Source organism: Lutra lutra, chromosome 5 (genome assembly GCF_902655055.1).
Source record: "Lutra lutra chromosome 5, mLutLut1.2, whole genome shotgun sequence".
NCBI lineage: Eukaryota > Metazoa > Chordata > Mammalia > Carnivora > Mustelidae > Lutra > Lutra lutra.
In genome coordinates, this window is record NC_062282.1 from 26,382,047 (window position 1) to 26,409,530 (window position 27,484).

At 40.7% G+C, this 27,484-nt stretch overlaps 1 protein-coding gene across 3 annotated transcripts in view; it reads left to right on the forward strand.

The window, feature by feature from the left end:
* Positions 1-26,801, forward strand: part of NPR3 (natriuretic peptide receptor 3) — a 67,912-nt gene extending 41,111 nt beyond the window's left edge. For 2 of the 3 annotated variants that reach the window (XM_047730700.1, XM_047730702.1), the window contains exons 4-8: positions 15,525-15,660; positions 21,467-21,561; positions 23,118-23,253; positions 24,695-24,782; positions 25,790-26,801. In XM_047730700.1, the coding sequence (XP_047586656.1) occupies positions 15,525-15,660; positions 21,467-21,561; positions 23,118-23,253; positions 24,695-24,782; positions 25,790-25,901 (567 nt within the window). In that variant the 3' untranslated portion in view covers positions 25,902-26,801. The remainder of the gene's footprint in view (positions 1-15,524; positions 15,661-21,466; positions 21,562-23,117; positions 23,254-24,694; positions 24,783-25,789) is intronic. The other variant, XM_047730701.1, reaches the window with a different exon arrangement.
* The last annotated feature ends 683 nt before the right edge of the window (positions 26,802-27,484 follow it).

Below are 27,484 nucleotides of genomic sequence, written 5' to 3' on the forward strand. Positions count from 1 at the left end.
TGGTATTTAAGATCTATAAAAGTCCGGGGCGCCTGGGTGGCTCAGTGGGTTGGAGCCTCTGCCTTCGGCTCAGGTCGTGATCCCAGGGTCCCGGGATTGAGCCCCACATTGGGCTCTCTGCTTCACGGGGAGCATGCTTCCTTCTCTCTCTCTGTCTGCCTCTCTGCCTACTACTTGTGATCTCTGTCTGTCAAATAAATAAATAAAATCTTAAAAAAATCTATAAATGTCCTTTATAAATGATTGATTTAAAAATTTTAAAAAATTTTGATTGATGATAAGAAACGCAGAACTTGACCAGACAAAGCATGAATGTTGACCGGATTGTTATCTATTTTCATATATTCTGGTAGCACCAACTGTGGAATATTTCCACTATTCTCCTGGCTTGAGTTGTTCATTTAAGGAATTGATTAATAAAGAAAACTTTTTATTGTGGGAAATTTCAAATATACACAAAAAGAGAGTGTGGTATAGTGAAGATCCATGTCCTCATCACTCAGCTTCAACAATTACCAACTCATTTTAATTTTACCTATAAACTTGCCTGCCTTCACCTCTGACAATTTTGAATCAAATCCAAGGCATTCTCATTTCATCTGTAAATATGTTAGTTTGAATCCAAAAGATAAGACTCTATTATTTTTACAAGTATACAATACAGTATTGTTAACTACAGTCACCATGCTACACATTAGATTCCTAGAACTTACTCATCTTATAACTGTAAGTTTCTACCTTTTGACTAATATCTCCTCGTTTCTCCCACCCCCAGCCCCTGGCAATCCCCATTCCACTATCAGTTTCTATGAATTTGACTTTCTTAGATTCCACTTATAGGTGAAATCAAAAAGCATTTCTCTTTTTCTGTCTGGTTTATTTTGCTTAATACAGTCACCTCTGCCTTTATCTATATTGTCACAAATGGTAGGATTTCCTTCTTTTTTATGGCTGACTAATATTCCATTGCATATCTACCAGTTACTTTATCTATTAATTTATTGATGGATACTTAGGGTTTTTTTTAAATGTCTCGGCTTTTGTGAATAATGCTGCAATCTACATGCAGATATCTCTTCAAGATACTGATTTCATTTCCTTCAGACACACTCAGAAGTAGGATTGCTGGATCATACAGTAGTTCTATTTTTCACTTTTTGAGGAATTTCCATACTGTTTTTCATAATGACTGTACCAATTTACATTCCCACATATGGTGCACAAGTGTTCCCTTTCCTCCATATTCTCAGTTGTTATCTCTTGGTTTTTGTTTTGTTTTTAAAAATTTTTTTAAATCTTTTATTTATTTGAGATAGAATGAGAGAGAGCAAGCTGGGGGAGATGCAGAGTGAGAGAGAGAATTATCAAGCATATTCCCTGCTGAGCATAGAACTCAACACGAGGCTTGATCCCAGCACCCTGAGATCACAGCCTGAGCTAGAATCAAGAGTTGAATTCTTAACCAACTGTGCCATCCAGACACCCTGTTTTGTTTCCTGTTTTTAAATAATAACCATCCTAAGAAGTGTGTAGTGATATCTCATTGTGGCTTTGATGCACATTCCCCTGATGGTTAGTGATGTTGAGCATCTTTTCATGTATCTGCTGGCCATCTGTATGAGTCCTTTGGGAAAAATGTCTATTCAGGTCCTTTGCTAATAATCTATAAATGAGATTATTACTATTATTTGCTGTTCAGTTGTATGAGTTCCTTATATATTTTGAATATTAACCTCTAAACAGATAAATGGTTTGCAAATATTTTCTCTTGTTCCATATGTTGCCTTTTCATTTGGTCGATGTTTCCTTTGTTGTGCAGAAGCTTTTCAGTATGGTATGGTTCCACTTGTTCATTTTTGCTTTTGCTGCTTCTGCTTTTGGTGTCATACCCAAAAAATCATTGCCAAGACCAATGTCCAAGGACCTTTTCCCCTATGTTTTCTCCTGGTAGTTTTCTAGTTTCAGCCTCACATTTAAGACTTTAATCCATTTTAACCACAGTGACATACCACCTCACACCAGTCAGAATGGCTGGTCACAAGTCAGGAAACGACAGGTATTAGTGAGGATGAGGAGAAAGGGGAACCCTCCTACACTGTTATTGGGAGTGCAAGCTGGTGTAGCCACTCTGGAAAACAGTATGGGGGTTCCTCAAAAAGTTGAAAATAGGGGCACCTGGGTGTCTCAATGGGTTAAAACCTCTGCCTTCGGCTCAGGTCATGATCCCAAGGTCCCCGAGTCGGGCTCTCTGTTCAGCGGTGAGCCTGCTTCCCTTCTTCTCTCTCTGCCTGCTTCTCTGCCTACCTGTGATCTCTGTCTGTCAAATAAATAAATAAAATCTTAAAAGAAAAAAAGAAAATAGAGCTACCCTAAGATCCAGCAATCACGCTACTGGGTAGTTATCCTAAAGATACAGATGTAGTGATACTAAGGGGCACGTGCAATGTAAATGTTTATAGCAGCAATGTCCACAATAGCCAAACTATGGAAAGAACTTAGACGTCCATCAACAGACGAATGGATAAAGAAGATGTCACACACACACACACACACACACACACACACACACACACACACACACTGGAATACTATGCAGCCATCAAAAACCTAAAATCTTGCCATTTGCAATGACCTGCATGGAACTAGAGGGTATTATGATAAGTTGAAATAAGTGAACCAGAGAAAGACAATTATCATATGATCTCTCTGATATGAAGAATTTTAGAGGCAGGGCAGGGGTCATGGGGGCTAAGGAGGGAAAAAAATGAAACAAGATGGGATTGGGAGGGAGACAAACCATAAAAGACTCTTAATCTCACAAACAAACTGAGGGTTGCTGGGGGGTGGGGAGGTAGGGATAGGGTGGCTGGGTTATGGACATTGGGGAGGGTAGTACTGTGGTGAGTGCTGTGAAATGTGTAAGCCTGATGATTCACAGACCTGTACCCTGGAGCAAATAATACATTATATGTTAATAAAAAAAAAAAGACTTGAATCCATTTTGAGGTGATTTTTGTGCGTGTTGTAAGATAGAGGTCCAATTTCATTCCTTTACATGTGGATATCCAGTTTTCCCAACACCATTTATTAAAGAGACTACCCTTCACTATTGTGTATTCTTGGTTCCCTTGTCAAAGAGTAGTTGAACATATATGTGTGGGTTTATTTTTGGGCTCTTGATTCTGTTCTATTGGTTTATGTGTCTATTTCTACACTAGTACCATACTGTTTTGATTACTATAGCTTTGTAATATGTTTTGAAATCAGAAAGTGCAGTGCCTCTTGCTTTGTTCCCTTTCCCAAGATTGCTTTGGCTGTTTGTGGTCTTTTTGGTTCCCTAAAAATTTTAGGACAGTTTTTCTTTTTCTATGAACATTGCCATTGGAATTTTAATAGACATTGCATTGAATCTGTGGGTTGGTTTGGGTGCTATGGGCATTTTAATAATATTATTTCTTCTTGTTCATGAACAGACAGGATACTTTCCATTTATTTGTGTCTTCATCAGTTTCTTTTATCAATCTCTTATAGTTTTCAGTGTACAGATCTTTCAGTTCCTTGATTAAATCTATTCCTAAATAGTTTGTTGTTTTTGATGCAAGCACTCTTCTTATTTTTATTTTCATGAATTTGTTCTGCCCACTCTTAAATTCACCCAGCACATACTGTATGAATGGAATCATACAGTATATAGTCTGTGTCTGGCTTCTTTCACTCACATGCTGTTTTTGAGATTTTTACATGATGTCTTGTGCTTGTTGGCCTACTTCATTTTTGTGATCCATTTGCTGAAGTATTTTGCCCAATTTTAAATGGAGTTATTTATCTCTTTTTATTGACTTGAAAAGTTCTTTTTAAATATTCTGAATATAAGTCAAATATATGTATAATGAATATTTTCTCTCAATTTTTCACTTTTTAATATCTTTAATGACAATTTTGACAGCAGAATTTTTTGTGTTGAAGAAGTCTTTTTTTTTAATGGTTAGTGCTTTTTTGTATTCTCTTTAAGAAAAACTTGCTAATCCCAAAGACACAAAGATATTCTGTTTTTTTTCAGAGCTTTATAGTTTTAGCTTTTATGTTGAGATCAGTGATCCATCTCAATGAATTTTGTATATGCTGAGAGAAATCAAGTTTTAGTCTTTTCCCATTTTTAAAATCACTTTGTCCCATCACCATGTTGTGAAAAGATTCTGTTTTTCCCATTGCAAATTGCTTAAGTGACTTGGTCAAAATTCAGATAATGGTATAAGTTGTGGATTTTGGACTCTTTATTCTGTTCCATTACTCAATTTGTCTGTATTTTTACCAGTTCTGTACTGTATTGAATACTGTGGCTTTACAGCAAATCTTGAAATCTGATAATGCAAGTCCTCTAATTTGCCTTTCTCTTTCAAGGAGGTTTTGCATGTTCTAACTTCTTCCCTTTTCTATATAAATTTTAGAAACAACTCTCAATTTCGAAAAAAAAAAAAAAACACCAAACTTCCTAGGATTTCTTGATTTGGATTGTATTGATCTATAGATTATTTAGGAAGAACTGACATGTTTCTCAGTATGTTTGTAGTTTTCTGTGTAGAGTTCTGCAGATCTTGGATTAAATTATTGCTAATAATTTTATGTCTTCTGAGTAGAATAAAAAAACTCATTTTCAATTTTTTTTATTGGTAGAAGATAGAAATGCAGCGGTTTTTTGTATATTGACTTTGTATTGTTTCTGTTCTTTAAATTGAAATATTTACTGTTGGTCTATCTTTTTGATCATGGACTCAGTATGCTTTTAAACTTAAGTAGTGAATATTTCTTTTTTTGATACTGCAATTTTCAGTTCTAGAATATCCACTTCTTTCTAAAGCTTTCATTTCTCTGCTGAGTCTGTGTTTGGTCAGTCATTCTTTGTGGTCATCTTTTTCTTTAAGTCTTTGAATGTATTTATAATAGCTGCTTTAAGGTTCTTATCTGCTAATTTCAACATCTGCATCATTTCAGGGTTATTTTTTATTCACTGTATTCTTGACTATAGATCATCTTTCCTGCTCCTGAATGTCTAGTATTTTTTGAGTTTGTGCTGGATGTTGTGGATGATATGTTATAGACTGTATTCAGTTATGTTCCTCTGAAGAGCAATTTTTGTTCCAGCAGGCAGTTAAATTACTAATTACTTTGAACTTTTGGAATCTTGGTTTTATTTGTTCTTGAGGTGACTCTGCTTTGGTTTTGTTTTAGTTTTAGGATGAATCCTTAGTCTCTTGGTATAGACTTTACTTCTAAGGTGTGGCCCTTATAGGGTTTTACTATAAAGGCTGAGATATTTCCCAGGTTACGAACTCCTAACACTCTTCTGTGCAGAAGGTGGAATCTATATGTTCCTTAGCTTCTTCAGCTTTCCAGCTCTTGCTTTCTACTAGATTCCTTGGTGTCTTTTTTCTGTGTGTGCATTTGAAGAATCAACTAAGGACAGCAGAGTTTATGAATAGATTTGAGTGCTCCTTTCTCTGTGGCTCTCTTTTTCCCTGTATTTCCTCTTATTCCCTGTACAATGAGACATACCTCATTGTATGTCTTTAGGGTCATCTCTGAACTACATCCTCTGACCTCTAAAGCCAAGAAGTCTCTGACTTTCTACTTGAATCTAGGTTGAAAAAATCCTACTTGAAACCCCATGTCTCTTGGACAAGGAGTACCCTTAGAGGATACTCATATGCATTTAGTTCTCATGAAATATGGTTCCTTTTTTTTCAAGAATCAACTCTCCCATATTTTCTCCCTCTTTTGGTCATTTCTCAGTGTCTTCAATTAGTTTTTTTTTTTAATTTTTATTCAGAGAGTCTAATTGTTTTTTGAAATCTTAATCTGATATAAACTACCCTACCACTACTGGAGCTCTCTCTTTAAAAACGGAATTATAATGCTATTATCACACCTGAAAATTTATAATAATTCTTTAATTTCACCAATAAACAATGTTCAAAACTTATAGGGATTAACTTTCTTGTGAGGAAGATAATATTTAGTTTTGTGTGTATGTGTATGTGTTTGTAGCAAACTTTATGGAAAAAAATTTCCTAAAAGAAAAAAGTTCACTCACTGGCTAAGAATATATTGATAGTTTCAGCATGAGCATCATGCATTGGTGTTAAGATCTGGAAGTCTTTCTCTTAGTAGTAGTTGCTGAATCAATTTTATGGCAATCTCAACTACATCAAACCCAGCTATGGGTTTGTGTGAAACTATGTGAAAAAGGCCTTTGAGCAGCTAAAATTGGCATATTATCTATTAATTTTATCATAGTAGAATCTTTCAAATCCTCACTCAGAAACTGTTTACCCCATGTTAAGTATAGTTATAAGGAATTTTGTGATTTATTCCCCCAGTTTACAGAACATTAGTAGTATAAAGTCTGAGAGGGAAAGATGGCATCAAGAAGGGCAGAGTGAAAGTAGCAGGTAGTGACAGGTGACAGTGAAGTTAACTCAAGTGAGTACTGTTTCTGTGTTAGATGCAGGGCTAGATCCCAGAGAAACTAAGATACCTACCATATGGTTTGTGAATCCAGCAACTTGTGTAATGTCAGAGTATGGAGGCATGCAAAAGTGTAAAATAGACTAATCAGTGAGATGATACGAGTTTGCACTAGGTGCAGTTGTGGAAGGAAGGAGGACTTGGGTAGTTCAGGAAAGATTCAGCAAGAACAAGTTTGAGTGGCTCACAGAACGTTTATGTGTCCATTAGGATGCTGGGAGGAAATTAAAGACACATTGAAAGGAAATGAAAGAGACCTCAGTGAAGGGACAGTTACAAAGTTATGTGTGGAGTTAAGGAAGATCAACAAAAGATGGCAGAGAACCTCATGGCCTTCACATGTGGGAAGCTGTTACAACCCCTAGACCAGAAAGGGCAAGAGGAGGGAGAGGTTATTAGCACCCATAAGGCTTGTGGCAGTTGGGGAAAACCACCTGTGACATCTGGTGGAGGAGTGCAGCCCCTGACATCCTGACCTTTATCTCCTTCTACTCTCTCATCTGCTGAAGCAACCAGAAGCCAGGGGACAAGGAGACCCAGTTGAGTTGTCCATATATGTCAACCTCCCAGAGCACAGCTAGTTGAAGAAGGGTGGGAGGTGGATCTGGAGGAGGTAACCTGAGAACATCCAGTAAAGTTGAGTTGCAGTTTGCTTTGGATGAGACAAGGCTCATGGGGAGGGCATTCCAAGCCCAGGGGCTAATGTGTAAAGGTACCTCATGGCATGCTCAGAGAATCCAAGAATTTTTGTAAGGAGTAGCACATAGAGTTCATTTGGGAGTGTGGCTAATAATGAAGAGCCAGCAAGGAAGAAGTGAGAATGTCTAGAAACATACAAGTCTTGTGTCACAATTGTATAGAGAGCCCAATGCAGTTTTTAATAGCAATAAAGGCTGCTGGACTGCCTCTTGTCATAGCCTTACATATGGAGAATAATAATAAGTATATCGCATGCAGCATACTTATGCTATCAAGGCAGGAATGCATGTGGCTAATTTAGAATGTATGTGGCTCCCCCCAAGAATACTTTCATCAAAAGTATTTATATTATTCAAAAATTTTGATACTTAGAGAAAAAATATTTAAGAACCTGGAAATTTTGCTTATATGAAACATCTTTTCTTTGGGTAGCTGGTAGCTGGGTAGATGAAGCTTTGTTACATTTACTACTATTATTTATCAAAGTCATCATACTTCACATTGAGTACTAGTTAGAAATACATTATATCAGTAGTTCTTTTATTACCTGACTTGGTTGCTGATATGCTTGGAACAGATTGGTCTCTGAAGCAGGACCCTCATCCTTTATGTCCAGCTTGCTTAGATGCCCTTTGGCATACAGGCTTTTTATTCATTGCTGGGGCAAGGTCAACTTTATTTGAGTCCATGACTTATCAGAAATCACGATCTACTTGATCTGAATCATGTTGTATTAGCTCTGGTTTAAAGATTGAATTAAGAGTTGAGGGACAATTAGCTTGTTGCCTCATGTCCCTTTTCCTCCTTTCTTCTTCCACCCTCTGTCTTCCCATTCCCTCTTCAGGTGTGGGTCTTCTCCAGGTCTTCTCCATCATGAAGAACATTGTCAGTCTTAGTCTTCTCTTTATTACTCTTATGGTTCTTTCCAGTCTACATACTCAACTTGTAGAGCTATCAAGTCAATTAAAGTCAATTAAAAACAGAAACTAGAGCACAAAGCTGTTTTCCAGTATTAGTTGGCTGAACATATGTGTCAATAGGATAAATGTTATAACTAGGCAGTCCTGGTTTGGACCTCTGAGCATTGACCAAGATATCCCCATTCTGTTAGAGTGTTAGTTAGAGTTTCTTTCGGGGATAATAACAGTGCCTATCTATGAAGGTTTTGTAAAGACTTAATATAATAGAACTTAAGTGTTTACATAGCTCCTAGTAGCATGTAGAAGATTAATAAAAGTTAGCTGTTATAATAATTACCTGGCATTAAAGAGAACTGCTTGACTTTGTCAATCTAGCATTTTGTAAACTTGTTAGCCACAATACTGCTATTTCTAGAGTCATCCTTTAACATTTTAAGGTATGCTGCTACTCTATGGAATACATTTTGGGAAACTCTGAATTAAGAACTGAACAAAATTAAGCTTTTGAGGGGCGCCTGGGTGGCTCAGTGGGTTAAGCCGCTGCCTTCGGCTCGGGTCATGATCCCAGGTCCTGGGATCGAGCCCCACATCGGGCTTTCTGCTCGGCAGGGAGCCTGCTTCCTCCTCTCTCTCTGCCTGCCTCTCTGCCTACTTGTGATTTCTCTCTGTCAAATAAATAAATAAAATCTTAAAAAAAAAAAAATTAAGCTTTTGACTATTCATAGTGATTGAATAAATCAGTAATGCTTGAACTAGGAGTTGGGGTTCTGGATCTTAGCTCAGTCCTTACCATACCTTGAAATTGTTTAAAGAAAAAGAGAGATGTTTCATTTTAAGATAAAAGACAGAAATGACAAAAGTTCATCCCTTCCCCCCCTCCAAGAAAAAAAAAAACCAAAAACTCCAGAGCCTGGATTTTTGCTCATCTCTTCCTTGCCATCACATCTCCAGATGACTCAAGGGAAGTGGTCTGAAATTCTCAGGCTGTTTAAAAGAATGTCATCAAGTTGGAGAAATTAGAATTTACATGTTCCTTCTGATTTTGGCCTTTCAGAAATAATGAAGCCAGAAATTGTCCTCCCATGTTTCCCTGTCTCCATCTCCCTCTGCCCTCTTCTTGTCTTGGGTCTGCCTTACCTCCTGGAAGTGAGGTACTATGAGGCACTGCAGGCCACACAGGGTTCTGCTATCTGACCAAGCCCTTCCCCCATTGGATTTTGGTATATGCATTTATCCATTTCAACATTGTGCCTGATAGGACCACATAACCCTGGGAAGAGAGGCCAATGAGTATCCAGAGCAGTCTGTGGGGGTTGGGTCATCAAGCTTTCCAGAGGCACATCTAACTGGTGGGGCACCAGTGGGATATCAAGGCCAAGGTCAGACATCCCTCACTTGATCATCTGTAAGACAGGGGCAATTATGTCATTATGTATGTGCATTTCTCAACAAAACCTTCAAGGGTAATGAGTGATGAGAAGCATCCGGATATGACGTGTGCTTGACACATTCAGAGGGCAAATATATCAGATGACTGAATTCTCTGCATGAGCAGGGGGAAAGTTTCTGAGTCACTTGTCATTTGCTTGTGCTCCATAGCCAGCAGTTCAAAGAATCCAATTCCATAGAGTCCTCCTCTGCCTTGTTGCTTCCTACCAGGCGGCCCCATGTGGCTTTCCTTGCTGAGGTGTGTTTGTGTAAATGGATGCCAGAGGCCAGCACTGTGGTGCCTGTGCTTAGCCTCCACGGCTGCTGCAATCATTGAAAGGTCAGCCAGTTGCTGTAGCATGGGAGGGATCGTAACTTGGCTTAATGATCTTCCCAGGACTGCTTTTGTTTAACGATCCATTCTGTGTTGAGAGAGGGGGAGGGAGAGAGAGAGATGTTGAGAATCTGCTTCTATCTGTAGGCAGCCATAGTCTAGGCTGTAAGACCTGAGTTTATCCAGGGTAGGCATTGTTACAGGGGTGGATCTGAGCCCAGGATAGGACAGTCATTTGGGAAACTTAGGGCAAACCCCTATCCCATGTAAGTCATAACTTGAATATAGGGAGGAAGGAATCTGACAGACATGATGGCAATGCTTCAGCCAAGCACACAGCTGGGCCCTGGCTCTCTCCCTGATGTGCTGCCTCACTGTTGTTAGTAAGACTCTTGACCTTTGTATTTCCTCAGAGTTAACTTGGATAAGGATTTAGATTTTCAACTTAACTTTCCTCAAGGCTAAAATAAGCAAGTGACCAAGTGTGAATTCCATGAAGGCAGGCCCAGTAGAGAAGAACAGGCATTGGAGTGTCTGCCAGGAAGAATGAGAACTCCTTCTTTTGGTGTTGAAGAAGTGTGGTGTCACTTGGTTTATGGAAATCCTTGCTGTTATCCTAAATTATAGATTTTTAATTTTATGATTCAACAGAAAGTTGAATTAAAATGAAATCTGTTTTTATTACAAGGAGATCACTTGTAAAGTGTTCATCAGATGCATAATATACTTTAACCTTTGACCTATCTGTGCAGTATGCCAAGGCCATTTCTTTCCCCTGTGCATGATTAACAGGGGCCCAGTGGGTCAAGATAAATTTCATTTAAAGATCTTATTATTAATCAGACAAGCTGTCATTGTTCCTGCTATGATGGAGAAAGGACACATCTTAGACCCATCTCTTTTCTTACCTTGTCACCATAAAAATTTCCATTTCCTCAGGCACATAGGTGGCACAGTTGGTTGAGTGTCCCAATTCTTGATTTCAGCTCAGGTCATGATCTCAGAGTTGTGAGACTGAGCCCCACGTTGGCTCTGAGCTCAGTGTGGAGTCTGCTTGAGATTCTCTGTCCCTCTTCCTCTGCCCCTCCTGCTTGTGCTCTTTCTTTCTCTCTAAAATACTTAAATAAACCTTTAAAAAAATTTCCATTTACCTCATCTCCCCTTCAACTGGATGAGAGGTTAAGGGTCATGTCTTTTTCAAAAGCCTCTTGAGAAATGTTGCCCAACACCCTCAGTTTTCCTCATTTGCACTGGGAACCATTGGTTTGTGGTAAGGAAGATAGAACCACTGTGTGATATGCTTGAGTTATGTGAATGCTACAAACAAAATCCCAGGACAGCGTAGCCTTGCATTTAACTTTGGTAGTTTTCTCCCAGGAGCCTTTGTCTGAGAGCTTTACAGGTTTTCTCAGATATCTAGATGAACCGGGGAGCTAGATGACTGCTGTGTTATTCACTCTCACTTTACAGAACAGCTGAGGCTGAGGCATGTGGCATACTTTGCTTGCTTGCTCGTTTGGAACTCAGGCATTAAGGAATTCATCTATGAATTTGCTCCTCCAAAGAGAAATGAGAAAGACTCCACTCACTGTCACAGATAGGAGCCATGTCATGTATGACAATTCTTCATGATCATTTAAAATATAACAAGCTTTCCCCATGATAGAGGGTTTAAGAAAACCAACCAACCCATGCTAGTAGACATGGCTGATACGTATTCTCAGAGAGGAATGCCAGTGGCAAAATGGCGTTCCTTCATTTGGAATACCCGCTGCTGGCCAACCAGAGAGGGCAAAATCAAGAGAATGGAGATGAAAGGATGAGAGTGTTAGTGCCAGCATACTACCTTGTTTTGGGAAACCTCCCAGAATGAGTGGAAGATGATGAGTGACTTCCATTTTTTTTAAATGATAGATGCTTTATTTGATACATAGCACAAACAATTTTTACTCTGAAGCTCGCCCCTCATTGTGGTCTACTTCATAACTTCTTGTGTAGAGGCCCATCTGTGTGTTTTTGTGTTGCTGTGGTACTATTTGGTTGAGAATGTAAACTCTTAGGGCTCACGAAACTATATTGTTCAGCATCTAGCAGGAGAATGGCTGTGTTAGGAATTTGATTAAGACTTATGGGATGCCTGGTGGCTCAGTCGATTAAATGTCTGCCTTTGGCTCAGGTCACGATCCCAGGATCCTAGGAGAGAGTCCCTCGTTGGGCTCCCTGTCAGTGGGGAGCCTGCTTCTCTCTCTGCCCCCCCTCTCCCTCCTCCTCTGTTTCTCTCTCGCTATCTCTCTCTCTTTCAAATAAATAAACAAAAATCTTTAAAAAAAAGAAAAGACTTATGCCTAATGACAGTGAGGAAGAGGCTTTTTGGCTAGAAATGGTGCTAAATACGGAATACTCAGGTGAGGGAATCCTATTTTCTTTGATAGTAACAATAGCATGATCTGTAAGTCAGGACTTTGAGATTCAAATTTGTCATGACCAGAAGCAGGGGGACATACCAGATGACTTTGTTCCTATTAGCCTGGGGGTCAAGTGAAAATGTTTCAAGGGCAGCTTAGTACTCTGGATTTTTTTCTCCCTCAGTAAATTTTTTTTTTTTTTTTGCATTTGCAATTTTCAGTGTCTATAATGTGCTAATGGGCTTTCCTCCCACTTAAAAAACACGTGTGGATGTGAGAATGTTCTCCTCGAGAAAAGATGGTCTCTAGGGTTTTGCTTCTGGCTTGAGGTTCTATGAGGTAGGTGTTGTGAAACCTCCCCCGCAGCAGGCTGGGGGTGGGGGTCAGCAGCTCTCCTGCTAATTTTGTCAGGAGAGGGAAACACTCAGCCACTTTGAGAGGAAAGAAGGTAAATTTTGTGATCCATTTGCAAATCAAGATAGAATGAGTTTTCAGATCTGGACACGTGTTCAAAACCTATCTGTTCTCTTCTACCATCAAACCTGGTAGGAAAAGAGTAATTCAAGATTATGTTTCTCAGCCGGATAATTTGAGAGTGTAAAGGGGGCGATTGAGTTAGAAAGAGGAGTAAGGAAGGAGTAAGGAAGAGGAGGGGCCAGAAGGCAGTTGGAGCTGGAGCGTGTGTCTTGTGCTTTGGGTCGCCAATGGCAGCATGATGGCCCTAGGTTAGGTTGTTGTGAAGGAATCAGGAGGAGGAGGGAGAGAAGTGGGCAGCTGATACCCAGTAGCTGGTACTTTACAGTTTAAACAGGGACATACTAGGCTCCCCAGGAACCAGGAGTAGAGAGGGAACAACCCTCCGTTAGAGAGTACAGGAAGACTGATGGTTCTAAAAGTAAGGAGAGGATTAGACCACAGCTTTTTTAAGGTGTCTTACATCTCCCATATTCCAAGGTTCTGTTATTTCCTTTTGTATCAAAGGGAAGATAGATTTATCTTTTGAAAAATTTTTTTAGCATGGCCTGAGAAATTACACAGCTTAAGTCCACTTATTAAAACTCTTTAACTCATCAGCATGCACACTTTCTCTAGCCAGAATGACTTCATGGCTTAAGTGAAAATTTCCTGTTCCTTTGGAAAACTGAATTAGCATAGCCATAGCAGAAAATTATCTTTGACCAGTAGATGTTATTTCTGTATCATTCTTTGCCTAAGAAAATAATGACTCTAAGACTTAAGCTTGATGAGTAAGAGTAAAAGCCAATGTCTACCATTTGTTTTAGTGGTCCCAGAAAGAGTTTCAAGATGTTTTATATGCACTAATTCATTTAATCTCCAGAAGAGCTCTGTGGGATGAGTAGGTACTAAACCCTCATTTAGCCAATAAGGAAAATGAAGAGTAGAGAGATTAAGTAATGTGTCATGGCCAGGATTAGACTTTGGGTCCATCAGCTAACTCTGAGCTTTTCTGTGAACGAATATGCTTCCTCCTTCTCTCTCCTAGATGGTTGGTGGAATTGACCAGTGTGGGCTTCATGCTTCATGCTTAGGCAGAATTAAGGGTGTGACACTCTGGAAGTAAGAGAACTGATTGGTATGTTAAAACATGAGCAGGAGCCTTAGTTTCCATTAAGTGTAAAATGGGTCCATAAGATATGTTATACCATAAGTAGATCATTTATTTTCTGACTAGTGTTATTGGGAATTAAAGGCTAATCAGGATCCCTCGTTTATAGTTCTCTATAAGTAGACAATAACAACACCAAAACCTAACAGCGAGTACTGACTCTGTCAGGCACTGTTGGAAGTCTTTCATATATATTAATTCCTTGAACCTACGAGCAACCCCATAAGTACTAATATTTTCCAGAGGGGGAAAACTGAGGCCCAGAGTTGTGGAGAAACACATCTAGGAGGTGGCAGAGCTATGCAGTGAGCCCAGGCCATTATTCTAAACTGCCTCTGGCCCTGGGCTTTGGCAAATCCAAAATATTTGCTTCAGTGACGAGAATAGGACTCACTGTGCTTAAGGATGGGATGAGGCCAACTAGTACTGGACATTGGGCTATGTCTTCTGTGAATGTTTGTGTATTTGAACCAGGTGATGCAGGTCAGTTTCTGTCTCCCTTCATATGGGATCTTTTCCTAGGGATGAGGCATAGAATGCCTCCTTGCAAAGACTCACAGTGGTCATCCGTGGGGTGCCGAATTCATTTTGCTCCATGGCATTCTACTCTTGACACTTTTTCCTGAAATAAGAAAACTTGTTTTGATTTTTGTTTTTTTGTACTTCTATACAGAATTTGTAAGCTCCTCAACTTCAAGATTGTATTTAATCATTTCGTGTTTAATGAATGTTCAGTGGGTTTAAATATGGTATCAGAGCTTTTAAATGGTGCTTATGGAATGAAGCAAGTCTGAAAGAAATTAAACAGCTTCCCCAAATTCACATGAAGCTTAAGTTTCTCAAGGGCAAGGACTATCTTACTTGATCCAGGACTTAGCTGGGATAAACCAGTGGTGCAAGCCTATCTCAATTCCTGTTGTTAGAGCTTGAGGGGGGGAGTGGTCAAGAGGTAGGGTGGGGAGTGGTCAGAATCACAGGAACCACTATGAACACAAACTGGAAAGAGAACAGACGCCATTGCCGATGGAAGAGAGGACACAGATGCCAGGCAGGGAGAAATGGCAGTGCCCCCTTCTCTTTGAATCCTTAACACCAGTGCTAGAGTAGGCTTTCAATAGTATCTGAAAATAAATGAATGGATCTGTGCTCTTCTTTTAGTCAGTGTCACATGCAGAGCATGTAAGGGTCATGGGGACTGTTAAAGTTGGTGAAGACCTCATGGGGGAGGTTGGACTTAGGTTGGTTTGAGGTAGAGAATAGATGTGAGGAAGGAGGGCAGCTCTGCAGAGCGATCTTTGGGAAAGGCGGATGTACTTGGAACAGTTAACCTCCTTGACTTCTACAATTTTCTCGACTTCCGTAATATCTTGTCTGCCCTCCAGATTCTTGAACTGAGGAAGCGTTTTCCTCACTAATCCAGTGTCAGGAAAACCAAGGCATGATTCTTGTTAGCTACCCTTCTGCCCTTCTCTGCCACTGTTTGTGGACCTTGATTCTAACTTGTTAACTGCTTTGATTTGCTCACATTATTCATGAGTGTTGAGACATTGGTGTCTGGGCTCACCCAACCAGAGTTTCTTTTCCAGGTTAACATGTTTGTTGAAGGATTCCACGATGCCATCCTCCTCTATGTTCTGGCTTTACATGAAGTACTCAGAGCTGGTTACAGCAAGAAGGATGGAGGGAAAATTATCCAGCAGACTTGGAACAGAACATTTGAAGGTGAGGATTCGGTCTGTAAGACAACAACACTCTGTAGGTGATCCAGTTGCTTCTTCCCTGGTTCTGCTTTTCTCTCTTACACCTGTGGGACTTTGTCAGTTTCTTGTTTTTTGCAGCTGTCAAGTAAGGATAGTAGGTCAAGATCAACCCACCTCACAGACTTGTTGTGAACACTAAATGAAATAAAGCTTGTGTGAAAGTGCTCTGACAAAGTCCCACTGACACGAAGTGCCTCGTTTCTGTCTGGTTGTTAGATAACAACTCTACGCTTCTTCAAATTAAATTTATCACAAGACTCATTCACAACAAATAATCAGTTTGTGAAATGTTCTGTGATCAGTTTTAAAAGAAATAATACCAGATGAACATTCATCTGTTCAATCCTGGGTGGTTTGAGATGATAAGCAAGTCCAATCAAGGTCTGTGATTTTATTTTACTTTTATTTTTATTTTTATTATTTTTTAAGATTTTATTTATTTATTTGACAGACAAAGATCACAAGTAGGCAGAGAGGCAGGCAGAGAGAGAGGGGGCAGCAGGCTCCCTGCAGAGCAGGGAGCCCGATGCGGGGCTTGATCTGAGGACCCTGAGATCATGACCTGAGCTGAAGGTAGAGACTTCTGACTGAGCCACCCAGGTGCCCCTTTATTTTATTTTTAAGATGGTGAGTATCATCTGTGGCTTTCTTAAGAACAGAGAAGTATAAGAACCATGCCAAAAAAATGGCCCATAATCTCATCACTCAAACAACCTCTGTTGACAATGAAAAATTGTATAAGAATGAGATTACCCTTGGCTGGAAAACTTAAACAGTACAAAAATGTACAAAATGAAAAGTGAAAGTTTTCCTTCCCGCCCTAGTCCCCTCTCCCTAATGTAAGCACAATTAACAATTTCCTGTAAGTCAATCTAAAAATATTTTGTGCCTTCTTCCGGCACATATGCATTTGTATATCTTATCAAAAAATATATACAAAAGGAATCGTATAATGAATGCCACTCTTCATCTCAGCTTTTTTTTTTTTTAAAGATTTTATTTATTTATTTGACAGAGAGAGAGAGAGAGATCACAAGTAGGCAGAGAGGCAGGCAGAGAGAGGGGGAAGCAGGCTCCCCGCTGAGCAGAGAGCCTGACGCGGGGCTCGATCCCAGGACCCTGAGACCATGACCTGAGCCGAAGGCAGAGGCTTAACCCACTGAACCACACAGGCGCCTCCATCTCAGCTTTTTTTAACTTGTTTGTCAAGTAAGAGAAATTTGCCATATGAGCACTAATAGATTCAGCACATTTTTAAATGGTAGTTCCATATTTTTCGACCATGTGCTGGATGAGGACTCCTTTAATCTGTCTCCTCTTGACAGAAACATCAATTGTTTACAGTTTCTGCTGTTATGCAAAATGCCATCACAGGCATCTTACAAATCCTGATGAATATTTTTGAGTGCATCCAACAGGGAACATTTCTAGTCATGGGATATCTGGGTCGAAATGTATTTAATTTAAATTTAAAATGTAAATTTAAATTGTGTTAAATATCACCGAATATCTTCCATAAAGGTCTACTAGTCTAAATTCTTGCTAACAGCCTATACAGTGCTGGTTTCCTCTCACTTCACTGACACACTCAAGGAAAATTAACATGAGACTCAATGAGAATGACCCAGCTGCCGAAGCCTTGCAGCTGTCAACTTCATAGTCATTCAATCGTTCATTCATCCAATAGTCTTGAGCCCCTACTACGTACCAGGCGCTGTTCAAAGTGAAGAAGATTCAGCAGTCCTCCCTGCAATTAACTGAGCTTTCAGGGTTGTGGGGGGAACTGGTGATAAACATATAAATACACCATTTCAGGAGCTATAAAATAAAGCAGGGTAGGGAGACAGAAAGTGACAGGAGGGGGTGAGGAGATGGCTAATTTAAAGAACATGGCCAGGAAAGGTCTCTGAAAAAGTTGCAGGTGAGTAGAGATGTGAGAGAAGTGAAAGAAATTATGTAGGTGTTCAGAAGGGAACATTCTAGACAGAACGGCAGACACAGAGACCTCGAGTGTGCCTGCAGAGAGAGTGCTGCGCGCTGAGGGCAAAGAGGCCTGTGTAGTTGAGCATAGCACATGGGGGGCCGTGCATTAGGAGCCACAGTCCGAGAGGTAGCGGGGGCCGGATCACGTCAATGTGGAAGGTTACTGAGGACTTTCACTTCCACCCTGTGTGAGAGAGAAAGCCACCAGAAGGTTTTGAGGGATGTGATCTTTCTGGAGTCTTTAAAAGGGGTCCTTATGGGGGACTGTGTGGAAAATAAAGTGTAGTATGCTGATGGGTATCATTTAAAAACCCCTGATACGGAGTACAGATCTCCAGACCAGGGGTCAGGAGGCCTGTGTCCGAGCCACTGACTCAGTATTTTGGCTTCTCTTTCGTTCCCCGTACGAAGGGGTCGGGCTAGCTGATGACCTACGGGGACCCGTCCAGTCCTGCATCATGCCAGCTCTTCCCTTGAGCCCTTCTACAGTTATTTGAAGTTCAATGAAGGAAATTTTTTGGTGATGGGAACAAGTCCTGCCAAGCCTGGATTTGGGGTCCCTATGTATATTTTTTCATTTGGGAGTTCAATGCATTCCACGGCCTCATCCTGTCCTTGTTTATTAGAAATGGCAGGACAGTGCTGAGGGGTTGGGTTCCAGCTGTCTGGGCAGCAGCAGGATTTAATTTCTCCTGGGTGGCTTTAGCGAATGCCACATCTTACTCGAAACTAGAGTGACATCTACTTTAACTTTAGACAGATTGGAGGACGTGAACCAATAAACCTCTAGGATTGTCTTGCTCAACTTCTGACTGCTTCAGTTGAGGAGCTGGAATCAAAAAGGATAATCCAGGGGGCATGTTAGGACAGAGTCAAATTTCCCAGAAGTTGTGCCCAATACACTGAGAAACCGGTGTGTGTGGACACAACCTCGGTAGGCCACATCCCGTTCTTAGCTGTTGCTCACTTCATGGTGTGGTCATTTGTTCTTGGGCTTCTGAAGGAGGTTGTTAAGGGAAGGGCAGGTGCCCACAAGGGCTGGAATGAAGTTTTGTCTAGAGGACATCGACGAAATTTTCCCATAGCCCATCCTGATGCTTCCATTCTAGGACTAGGTCACACGGGCAATGTGAAGTGAGTCCTAGAACAATCGATGATACAGTTCCATCCAAAGTCGGAATCTTACCTGTCTGTATGTGAAGATACTTGAAGCCAATGAAAAGACAACTGAAGCCAACTGAACTTGAATTGTTTGGAAAGCCCATTTTATTTGCTAAACAGTGATCAATCTGAGGGTAGTCCCCAAGAGAACTCTGAGAAATGGTCATTCCGTACATGGCCATTAAATTGTCAAGGGAAAAATACTCTGGATGTTATTTGACAAATTTAGATTTTATTACCGTGAAACCTATGACCATCTCTCAAGGTCTTAATAAATGGCTTGGGAAGAAGCTGAATTTCCTCTCTGTGTGACAGGTCAGAGTGACAAGGTAAATAGGACTGCGGCTCAAGCCTTGAGGTCCACTACAGGCCCATAGAAATGAGGGTGGAAAGTCTCATTCCTTATATACAGAAAAATTCTGCTGTCAGCCCGACAATCTCACCTTAAACACAATACGCTCAGGTGAAGTCTCACTTGCTAATCGGCCACCCTGAGGGTTCTCACCCCATTTCTTGGCAGAATTGTAATAGCTTAAAGTGTAATGAGGTCTTGGATTACGAGGGCCACCTTGTTTTATAAAATACTCTTCAAAAGCCTTAGCAGAACACACCTTTGTAAATACCTCTGAACAGAATGACAGATGGTTTTGGCTAGGCAATATGTTTGGGGATAAATATGATTTTTAAAAATGACATTTCATACTTAAAAGTTGTATAGATTGTCAAGGATAAACAAGTTTGAGATTGGTGTATCCTTTGTAACCAGTCTATATTAAAAAGACACACACACACAAAAATCAAGATGAATGGTAGCTCCATTCTGTTTGTGGCAAAGTAGACCAAAGTCTGGAAAAATCAGTGGGCCTTCAAACCACAACCCAAAGGACAGTAAACCCAAATACTTGCCCTCTCCAAACCACACCAGAGGATGGAACTTTCCCTTGAGATCCCTTTTCCCAGACATTCATTTTACTTCCGGAGAGAATCAAATCAATAGAAACACTAACTAAGAATTACATTGAACTCTATTATGGTCTAAATTGAAGGAAAAGAGATAGCTTTAGTTAATTAGGATGTGGCTGACATATGCATTCTCTTACTTAGTTAATGAAAATTACAATGCAGACATATTTAATATCAACTAATGATACATTTTTGCTTTCACTGATTGAAATTGCTGGCCAGGCAAAGTCAAATCCTTTGTGTGGGCTCTCAGGGCTGCCCTATTCCAGTCTGACATCCCACTGCTTCCTTCCTCACACATGGGCCACCTCCCCCAGAACCTCCTGGTCCCTCTGCTTCCTTTCAGCCTCCATGCCTTTAAATACTAACAAGGCTGGCCTTTGGGTGAGCAAACTGCCATTCCCTGATGGCTGCTTGTCTCAGTCATGGACTTACTTCATTCACATTCCTATAAAAGACAGCTCTTTTACTGAGTCTCCAACTAGATGCCAGCTCCTTCTCTGAGTGGTGTGGGCACATCAGGTGTCCCCTCCAAGATTCTAGGCCCAGTGGCAGTAACAATAGCAGAAGAGAACAGCTGATGTCTTTTACACCTGTAGCGGAAGTACTCGACCTGTCCTGGCTCAGTTAATCATCTCAACAGGCTCTTGGCTGGGAGGTGCCAGTGGGCCTCTTCAACAGTCCTGAGACTGAGGCCCAGAGGGCTGAGTCCTTGCCCACGGTCACAGAGCTCATAACCGTGGAAGCTAGGATTCAAATACATGTAGTCAGAAATCCTTAGTCCAGGCTGCCTGTGTCTTGGTGGGTGGGGAACCTGTCCATTTTGTCTTTGCCTCAGCAGCAAGCATTAAATTCAGCACCTAATGCTGGCCCAGAACTCATCTGGATAAACAATGAATGACTTCATGTGTCTCTGGGAGATGGTGGGTGTCATCTAAGCTTATCGTGGTCTTCTTTTCACAATATACATAAGTCAGACCTTTGTGCCATACACTGGAAACTCAAACAGCGATGTGTGTCAATTATAGCTCAGTAAAACTGGGGGAAAACCCCCCAAACAAAACCAAAAAACCCCAAAACAAAACAGAATGAACACAACTGAGGTAAAGACCAGCTCTGCTTTAGCTCTTGGCTCCTGTGACCCGTGAAGCAGGCCCTCAGCTCTCCCGGGCATCACTGGAAGCACATTCTTGGAGTCCTGGGCCTAGAACGAGTTTTCTTTTATAATGTTTGGCCAGTGATAACACAAACTCATGACGAGTCTAGGAGTACGCCATACCTCCAGCCTGTCTCTCCTTGCAGGTTTTCTTTTTCTTTCTTTCTTTCTTTCTTTTTTTTTAATAAATACAAAACTCTGGGACAAGCATGCTGCTTTCAGGATTAGCCTTAATCCATTTTTTAAAAAACATATTCCCCAAAGAAGGTCATTTATTTCTTTTTCTCTTCATTTTTAAATGGAGAAATGTTAAGAATTTAGGAATGCAGACATAGATGAAATTACAATGTCTTTCCAAATGCCAACAAAAATGCTCAGAGTCTGATGAGATCCCCTGTGGCATGAGTTTGTTTAAAGAATCCTGTCAATTCATTTTCTTGTTTCTGTTGGCTGATGAAAGTCTTTGAAATCACTAACTTGGAGTTCATCCCATCTCGTCCTCTAGGTATTGCTGGCCAGGTGTCCATAGATGCCAACGGAGACCGGTATGGGGATTTCTCCGTGATCGCTATGACAGACCCGGAAGCGGGCACCCAGGAGGTGAGCCAATGACCCCCTGCCTCACTGTTCCTCCTGCTTGTTGAGATTCCAAGGAATGCATTTGTCCTGGTGTCCAAACAGCTGTCCCCAACACAGCCTCCAAATAAGAATAAGCTGAAAATCTTGGAGTTTCTGAGTAGGGAGGGCTTACTTCTGCTTGAGGATATCCTGGACGATTTCAAGAAACAGTCCCTTGTTTACCCTAAGTGGGCAAATCATATGTTTCCAGTGGCCAAATGTGTGTCTTTGATGCCTCTTGCTCAGAGCTGATGTTCCCATAGCACTTGATGAGACCTGGCATAGGGCCTTGGTGCCTTTCTCCTTGTGCACATGTGCTGGGCCTTTGTGGCAGGAGCAGAGCCAGCAGAACCTGGCACTTGCTATATTTCTTGAAAGATTTTTTTCACCCTTGGGGTGGTCTGGGTCTCATGGGCATTCTAGTCTCTCCCTCCATGAACGGTGGATAGCTACAGTCCTTTGCAGGGCCGTTGTGAGCATTTGGGAGGGAACATGTGTCAAGTACTTGGTGAGTGCTCAGCACATGCCAGAGATCGTTAGATTTTGGTGATTATCTAGAATTCTTTTTACTATGACATGAACTAGCCTGTGGAAGCTTGCTGGGTCTCCTTCCAGAGAGATAGGGGAGATGTCACAGGTCACTTAGGAGCAGTGCACTGGTGCCCAGAAAAAAGAGAAACAGATCCCGAGAACCTGGGGCGGGGGGGGAAGGTACTTCCAGATCAGGGCTCAGATAGCTGGTGGAAGTTCTGTTTGAATCAGAAACTGTGGACAAACCTTGAATCGAGTCAACAAAGAATACTGAGCCAGTTGAAAAAGAGTTCAGTCTGGAAAGGTAACTCCCAAAGTCATGAACTAATCTTCTAGCCAGAGAAGGGGGAAACAGGATGTTCCTAAAAGATATTTTTGACTCTTTAAAAAAAAAAAAATTTACTTACTTATTTGAGAGAGAAAGAACGCACAAGCAGGAGGAGCAGAGAGGGAGAGGGAGAAGCTGGCTTCCCTCTGATCAGGGAACCTAATGCGGGGCTCCATCCTAGGAGCTTGGGATCATGACCTGAGCCCAACACAGATGCTTAACCTACTGAGCCAGCCAGGTGCCTCCCTTTTAACTCTTTCTATGCCCAGCTGATTGAGTGGTATGAGGCTGTACACCTGTGATGGCTCTGGCCATGATGTCTGACTTTCTCCCACATCCCTGAAAGCAGTTTGGGCTTTACAAATGGCTGACCTCGTGGGCTGCTTTGTGGCGGATGGCAGATGCGTGGAGCAGCAGCCCCTCTGATGAACAAGGGAAAAGCCATAAGTTCTGGTTATTGTTTTCTATAGAACCACTTTCCCACCATAGGGAGCCACTGTTCTCCCTAAATTATGCCGACCATTAAAAGCATCACTACTGCCTGCAAATCTTGATTTACGAAGTCCTCAAAAAGACATCATTGTGGTCAGTGTGATAGGGGGCGCCTGTCCTATGCCTCCTTTGGAAACGGAGAACTTTGAGCTTTCAGTTTGCACATTTGTTTTTTGCTTTTACGTAGGTCATTGGTGATTACTTTGGAAAAGAAGGTCGTTTTGAAATGCGGCCGAATGTCAAATATCCTTGGGGACCTTTAAAACTGAGAATAGATGAGACCAAAATTGTGGAGCACACAAACAGCTCTCCTTGCAAATCATGTAAGTTTAGAGACTTAATTGCTCTGCATTTCACTGTCTACCCTGTCACCATGATGCAAATTGAAAAGGCAGATGCTCTCCAGGAGCTCATGTTCTCAAAGCTCAGCTTGCTTTTTCTGATGTTGTAAAACCCATGGGAAGAGTTTACAAACTGGCAACCCACTTTCTAGGGCTTTCTTCTTTTTTCAAAATGGTAGAAGCCTTCTCCCTATTATCACACCTCTATTCATAATATAAGCCCTTCACATTTGAGATGCCCACTTAGGGAAAATAAAAAGATCCAATATTAAATGTGTAGCAAGTGTCATTCTGATTCAGAGTTTGTAGGTGTCCTCCTACTCCTCGGAACCAAACAGATAATGTCCCTTAAACACTCCTTAAATTTACAAATTGGCAAATCGGTGTAAAATATGCTATTTACTAGAAGCTGTGTCATAAATACAGAAGCAAGTGGACATTCGTACAAGGAGCTTACAAATAGGAACTTGTTGGAAACTGTTGCTTTAGAGATAAGCTAATGAGGGAGAACCAAGTGAAATCGATCTTTCAGGCCAATTAGTCACTTTAGGTTAACATAGTATGCTATTTATTTTGGGGCCAGGCTTCAAACTGCTCTATTTATGTTTATGTGATAATTATGGAAAGGAGTAAGGCAGACATATGTTAAGAATAGTCTGGAGTTGCTGGGCATGGATTTGAAATCCTGCCCTGTCACTTACTGGTTTGTGACTCTAGGAATGTTCCTCTACCTCTTTAAACCTCAGTCTCCCCATATGCGAAATAAAAAAAGTGTACCCTGCCCTTTGGGCTGAGGATTAAACTGGATAATGCCTTAAAGGCTGACACTACACTGTTTATATAAAGGCTAGCTATTTATCCTGTTTATATAGTAACTGGGATGCTACTGCACTCGATTGTATCAGATTGTTATTCACATTTTCACAAAGCTATATAGGACATTTTGACATGAAACTCCGGCCTTGGTGAGAGAACATCTAAAAACAGAATATCAGCCCAATGCATTTTTCACCAAATCCTCTAGCACTTTGAAGTGTCATCACCCATCTGTGATAATAAGATGTGCTGAGTCAGTCCCATGGTCTGTCCAGTCGTCTTCTCTGACTAGGAGCTCAAGAGAGGACGTACGTACCTGAAAACCAGTGTTCCTCAGATCTTTCTTGAACTGCTTTATTCCCACTGTTTTCCCATAGTCCTTTCTGAAATGTCTCTTAAGCTTTGCACTTGAAAAAAAAAAAAAAAGAAAGAAAGAAAAGAAAAGAAACAAACCTGCAGGATACCCTAGAAAATCTTTCTTAAAAAAAAAAAAAAAAAAGGAAAATTTGCCACAAGTGGAAAATTGAGATGCATCTCCCAATGACTAAAACTTGAAACATCTCTCTTTCTCCAAATGCACTCTGATTATCTATGTTTCTTTTTTAAGCAGGTGGTCTAGAAGAATCGGCAGTGACAGGAATTGTTGTGGGGGCCTTACTAGGAGCTGGCTTGTTAATGGCCTTCTACTTTTTCAGGTTAGGATGCTTTATCAAGTTTTAAAGTTCACTCTCCTCTTTTGCCTTGGTCGCTCACCTTTGCACAGTCGTCCTTGTGACTTGTCCGTATCTTGCTCTTACCCCAAAAGCATGGCGGTTAAAAGAATGAAGCTGTTCTTCTGTGACGGTCTTCACGACCCTCCTGGTTTGGCGGTCAGGGCTTTGTATTGCTTCCCCCTGTGGGCCACAGAGCCAAGATTCTCCTCTGATCACAGATTTTCTGACGCAAATTCCTACCATCCACCAAATGTGTAAGTGTAGAGAGAATCTGGACAAAGGAAAAACAACTTGCCTATTCTTACGCTTCCTCCAGTTCAGAAAGAGGAGTCTGGGTTCGCCTTCTGAAAAGGAGGAGGCAGCTCTGAGCAGTCCACACCCCCAGGCTGCTCTGTGCGCAGTCCTTGGAGAATCCACACATTTTATTGTCACTGTGGTTAAGCCCCGAAGCTTGTAAAATTGTAACATTTATGTGTGTTCAAGGTACTGAGAGTCCCAAATCATGAGGGCGGTCCATTCCTCTGTAATCTTCGGTGATTGAGTTTGTGGCTTTGTCTCAAGTCATTAGACCAATCTGTCTTCATTTCTGTAGGGAACTATAACCCCGGGTGTATGTGACTCTTTGCGGGAACAATTGTATTCCTGTTCCTTTGGTCACAGTACGCTTAATCTGGTCTTTATCTAGGGCATATCCTGGGAGTTAGGGAGAGCTTCTGTGGCAGAATAGACAAGACTTAACCCACAAGGCACCCAGGGAAAAAGGGGAGGGCTTGTTCTATGGCATTTCAGAGAGCATGTCAATCCTTGAATAAGGGCACAATGCCTCGGGGCCACACTGCTTTAATCTCTGACCAGGGTCTCATATTCTGTCATTTCTCATTTATCAGCCCAAACCCAGATGTCCCTTGGGGGCATTCTTTGTAAGAGAAACCATAGTATTTTGTAGCCAAGTGAGGTTTTATTACTGCATTCGCTTTCCCTTTACCCAGGAAGAAATACAGAATAACCATTGAGAGGCGAAGCCAGCAAGAAGAAAGTAACGTTGGAAAACATCGAGAGTTACGGGAAGACTCCATCAGATCCCATTTTTCAGTGGCTTAAAAGCAAGCCTTTTCTTTAGGCCTGAGATTCTTTAAGGAGATAGACAGGATGAAAGACATCAATGGAACAGAAGGGGCGCTCTTGAAGAACTCATTCTTTTAAGCAGTTAGTCATTTCGTTGTAAAATTTCTTTAGAAGCTCAGGAACTATTTTGAGTCACCATATGCCTCCCGGGCTTTCACCTCATGACAAACAAGTATGAGAATACAACATCGCTCTGTTAAATGTTCCTACTGTTTCAAGGGCATATGATTAGATTTATGTTTGGAAATCTGATGTCTCCATATTTTGATGGTTTGGGGGGCATTTCATATAAGGCTACAAAAATGTGGTTTTCTGAAATGAAATGTTTTATAGCTAGAATAAAATCATTTTTATGAGTAGAATATTCTTGGAAAGAATTTAACATCCAAAAAGAGGAAAATGTAATGAAAAATCTCAAGGTTGGAAATACAGTGTTCCTTTTTCTAGTGCAAGTGGACAGATTTGAAGTTAAGGACTGCTCTGTCCAATGTATATATTCAGGTCCTGACTTCATATCTCCAAAAAGGATTTCTGGCCTGTCTCCTTTAGTGTCTCATAAAAGCGATTCTGGAAAGTTGTAACTATTAATAAGATAAGAGGATTTATATAAGAAAAACAAATCTAAAATGTTTCACTTTTTAATGTAAAAAAAAAAGCCCTATTTCACACTAACGTTTTATTTTTAGGTATTTTAATCTTATATTTTGCTATTAGAAAATGTGTCTATTTTTTCATTTTGAAGATTAAATTCCACTTATATTTTAAAAGCATGGGTAAAGTGTGCAACAAACCAGCAATGATGAAAGAGGCTTCTCTTTTCCTCCCTGTTTCCCTATCCCCTTGGCCATACCCAAATGCCAGTTGTTGATTTAATTACAGAGATCTAGGCATGTATTCAGATCACAGACTCTATTGGAGGACATTGATTTACCTGCTTTAAGTGCAAAGTTATTTTAGGGATAGACCTCTTCTAGTTCTGGTCAAATGATGAGTTTCCAGGTAAAGGGTGGAGTGGATTGGAATTAACTAGCTTTTAAGGCAGCCCTTTTTCCTTAAGAACAACTTTGTAGAGTATTAGCATTGGACAGTAAGCACAGAAAGGATAGCTCTAAAAATGCATACATGACATTTTACTAAGATTCAGTGATATTTTGGTTAAAAGAAGGAATCTAAGTAGCTACTGTATTCCTTTTTAGTGGACTCCACAAAGCTTTAGCGTCATCCACTAATAACCTGTGTAATCGCAGGTGAAGTGTAGATAGAAGAGATTTGAACAAAGTGAAATAAGTATTTACTGAATATCTACCTTGCACCCACTACTCTGCATGTAGGCGTAAACTCAGGTTGCCATTTTTGCTGATAATTTATGGAGAAAATAGTGAGAGAAGAAGAGAGAGTTGGCAGATTAACATACCATGTTGTAATTATGTCACTAGGGGCTTTCCTCAGTAACAGTTTGAACATCTGAAAAATAGTTTTAAAATTATCTTAGTGGCTATAAAAGATCACGTATAGGGAGGAAAATGGGGAGTTCAAGCGAGTCCTTTGTCGTGATGGAG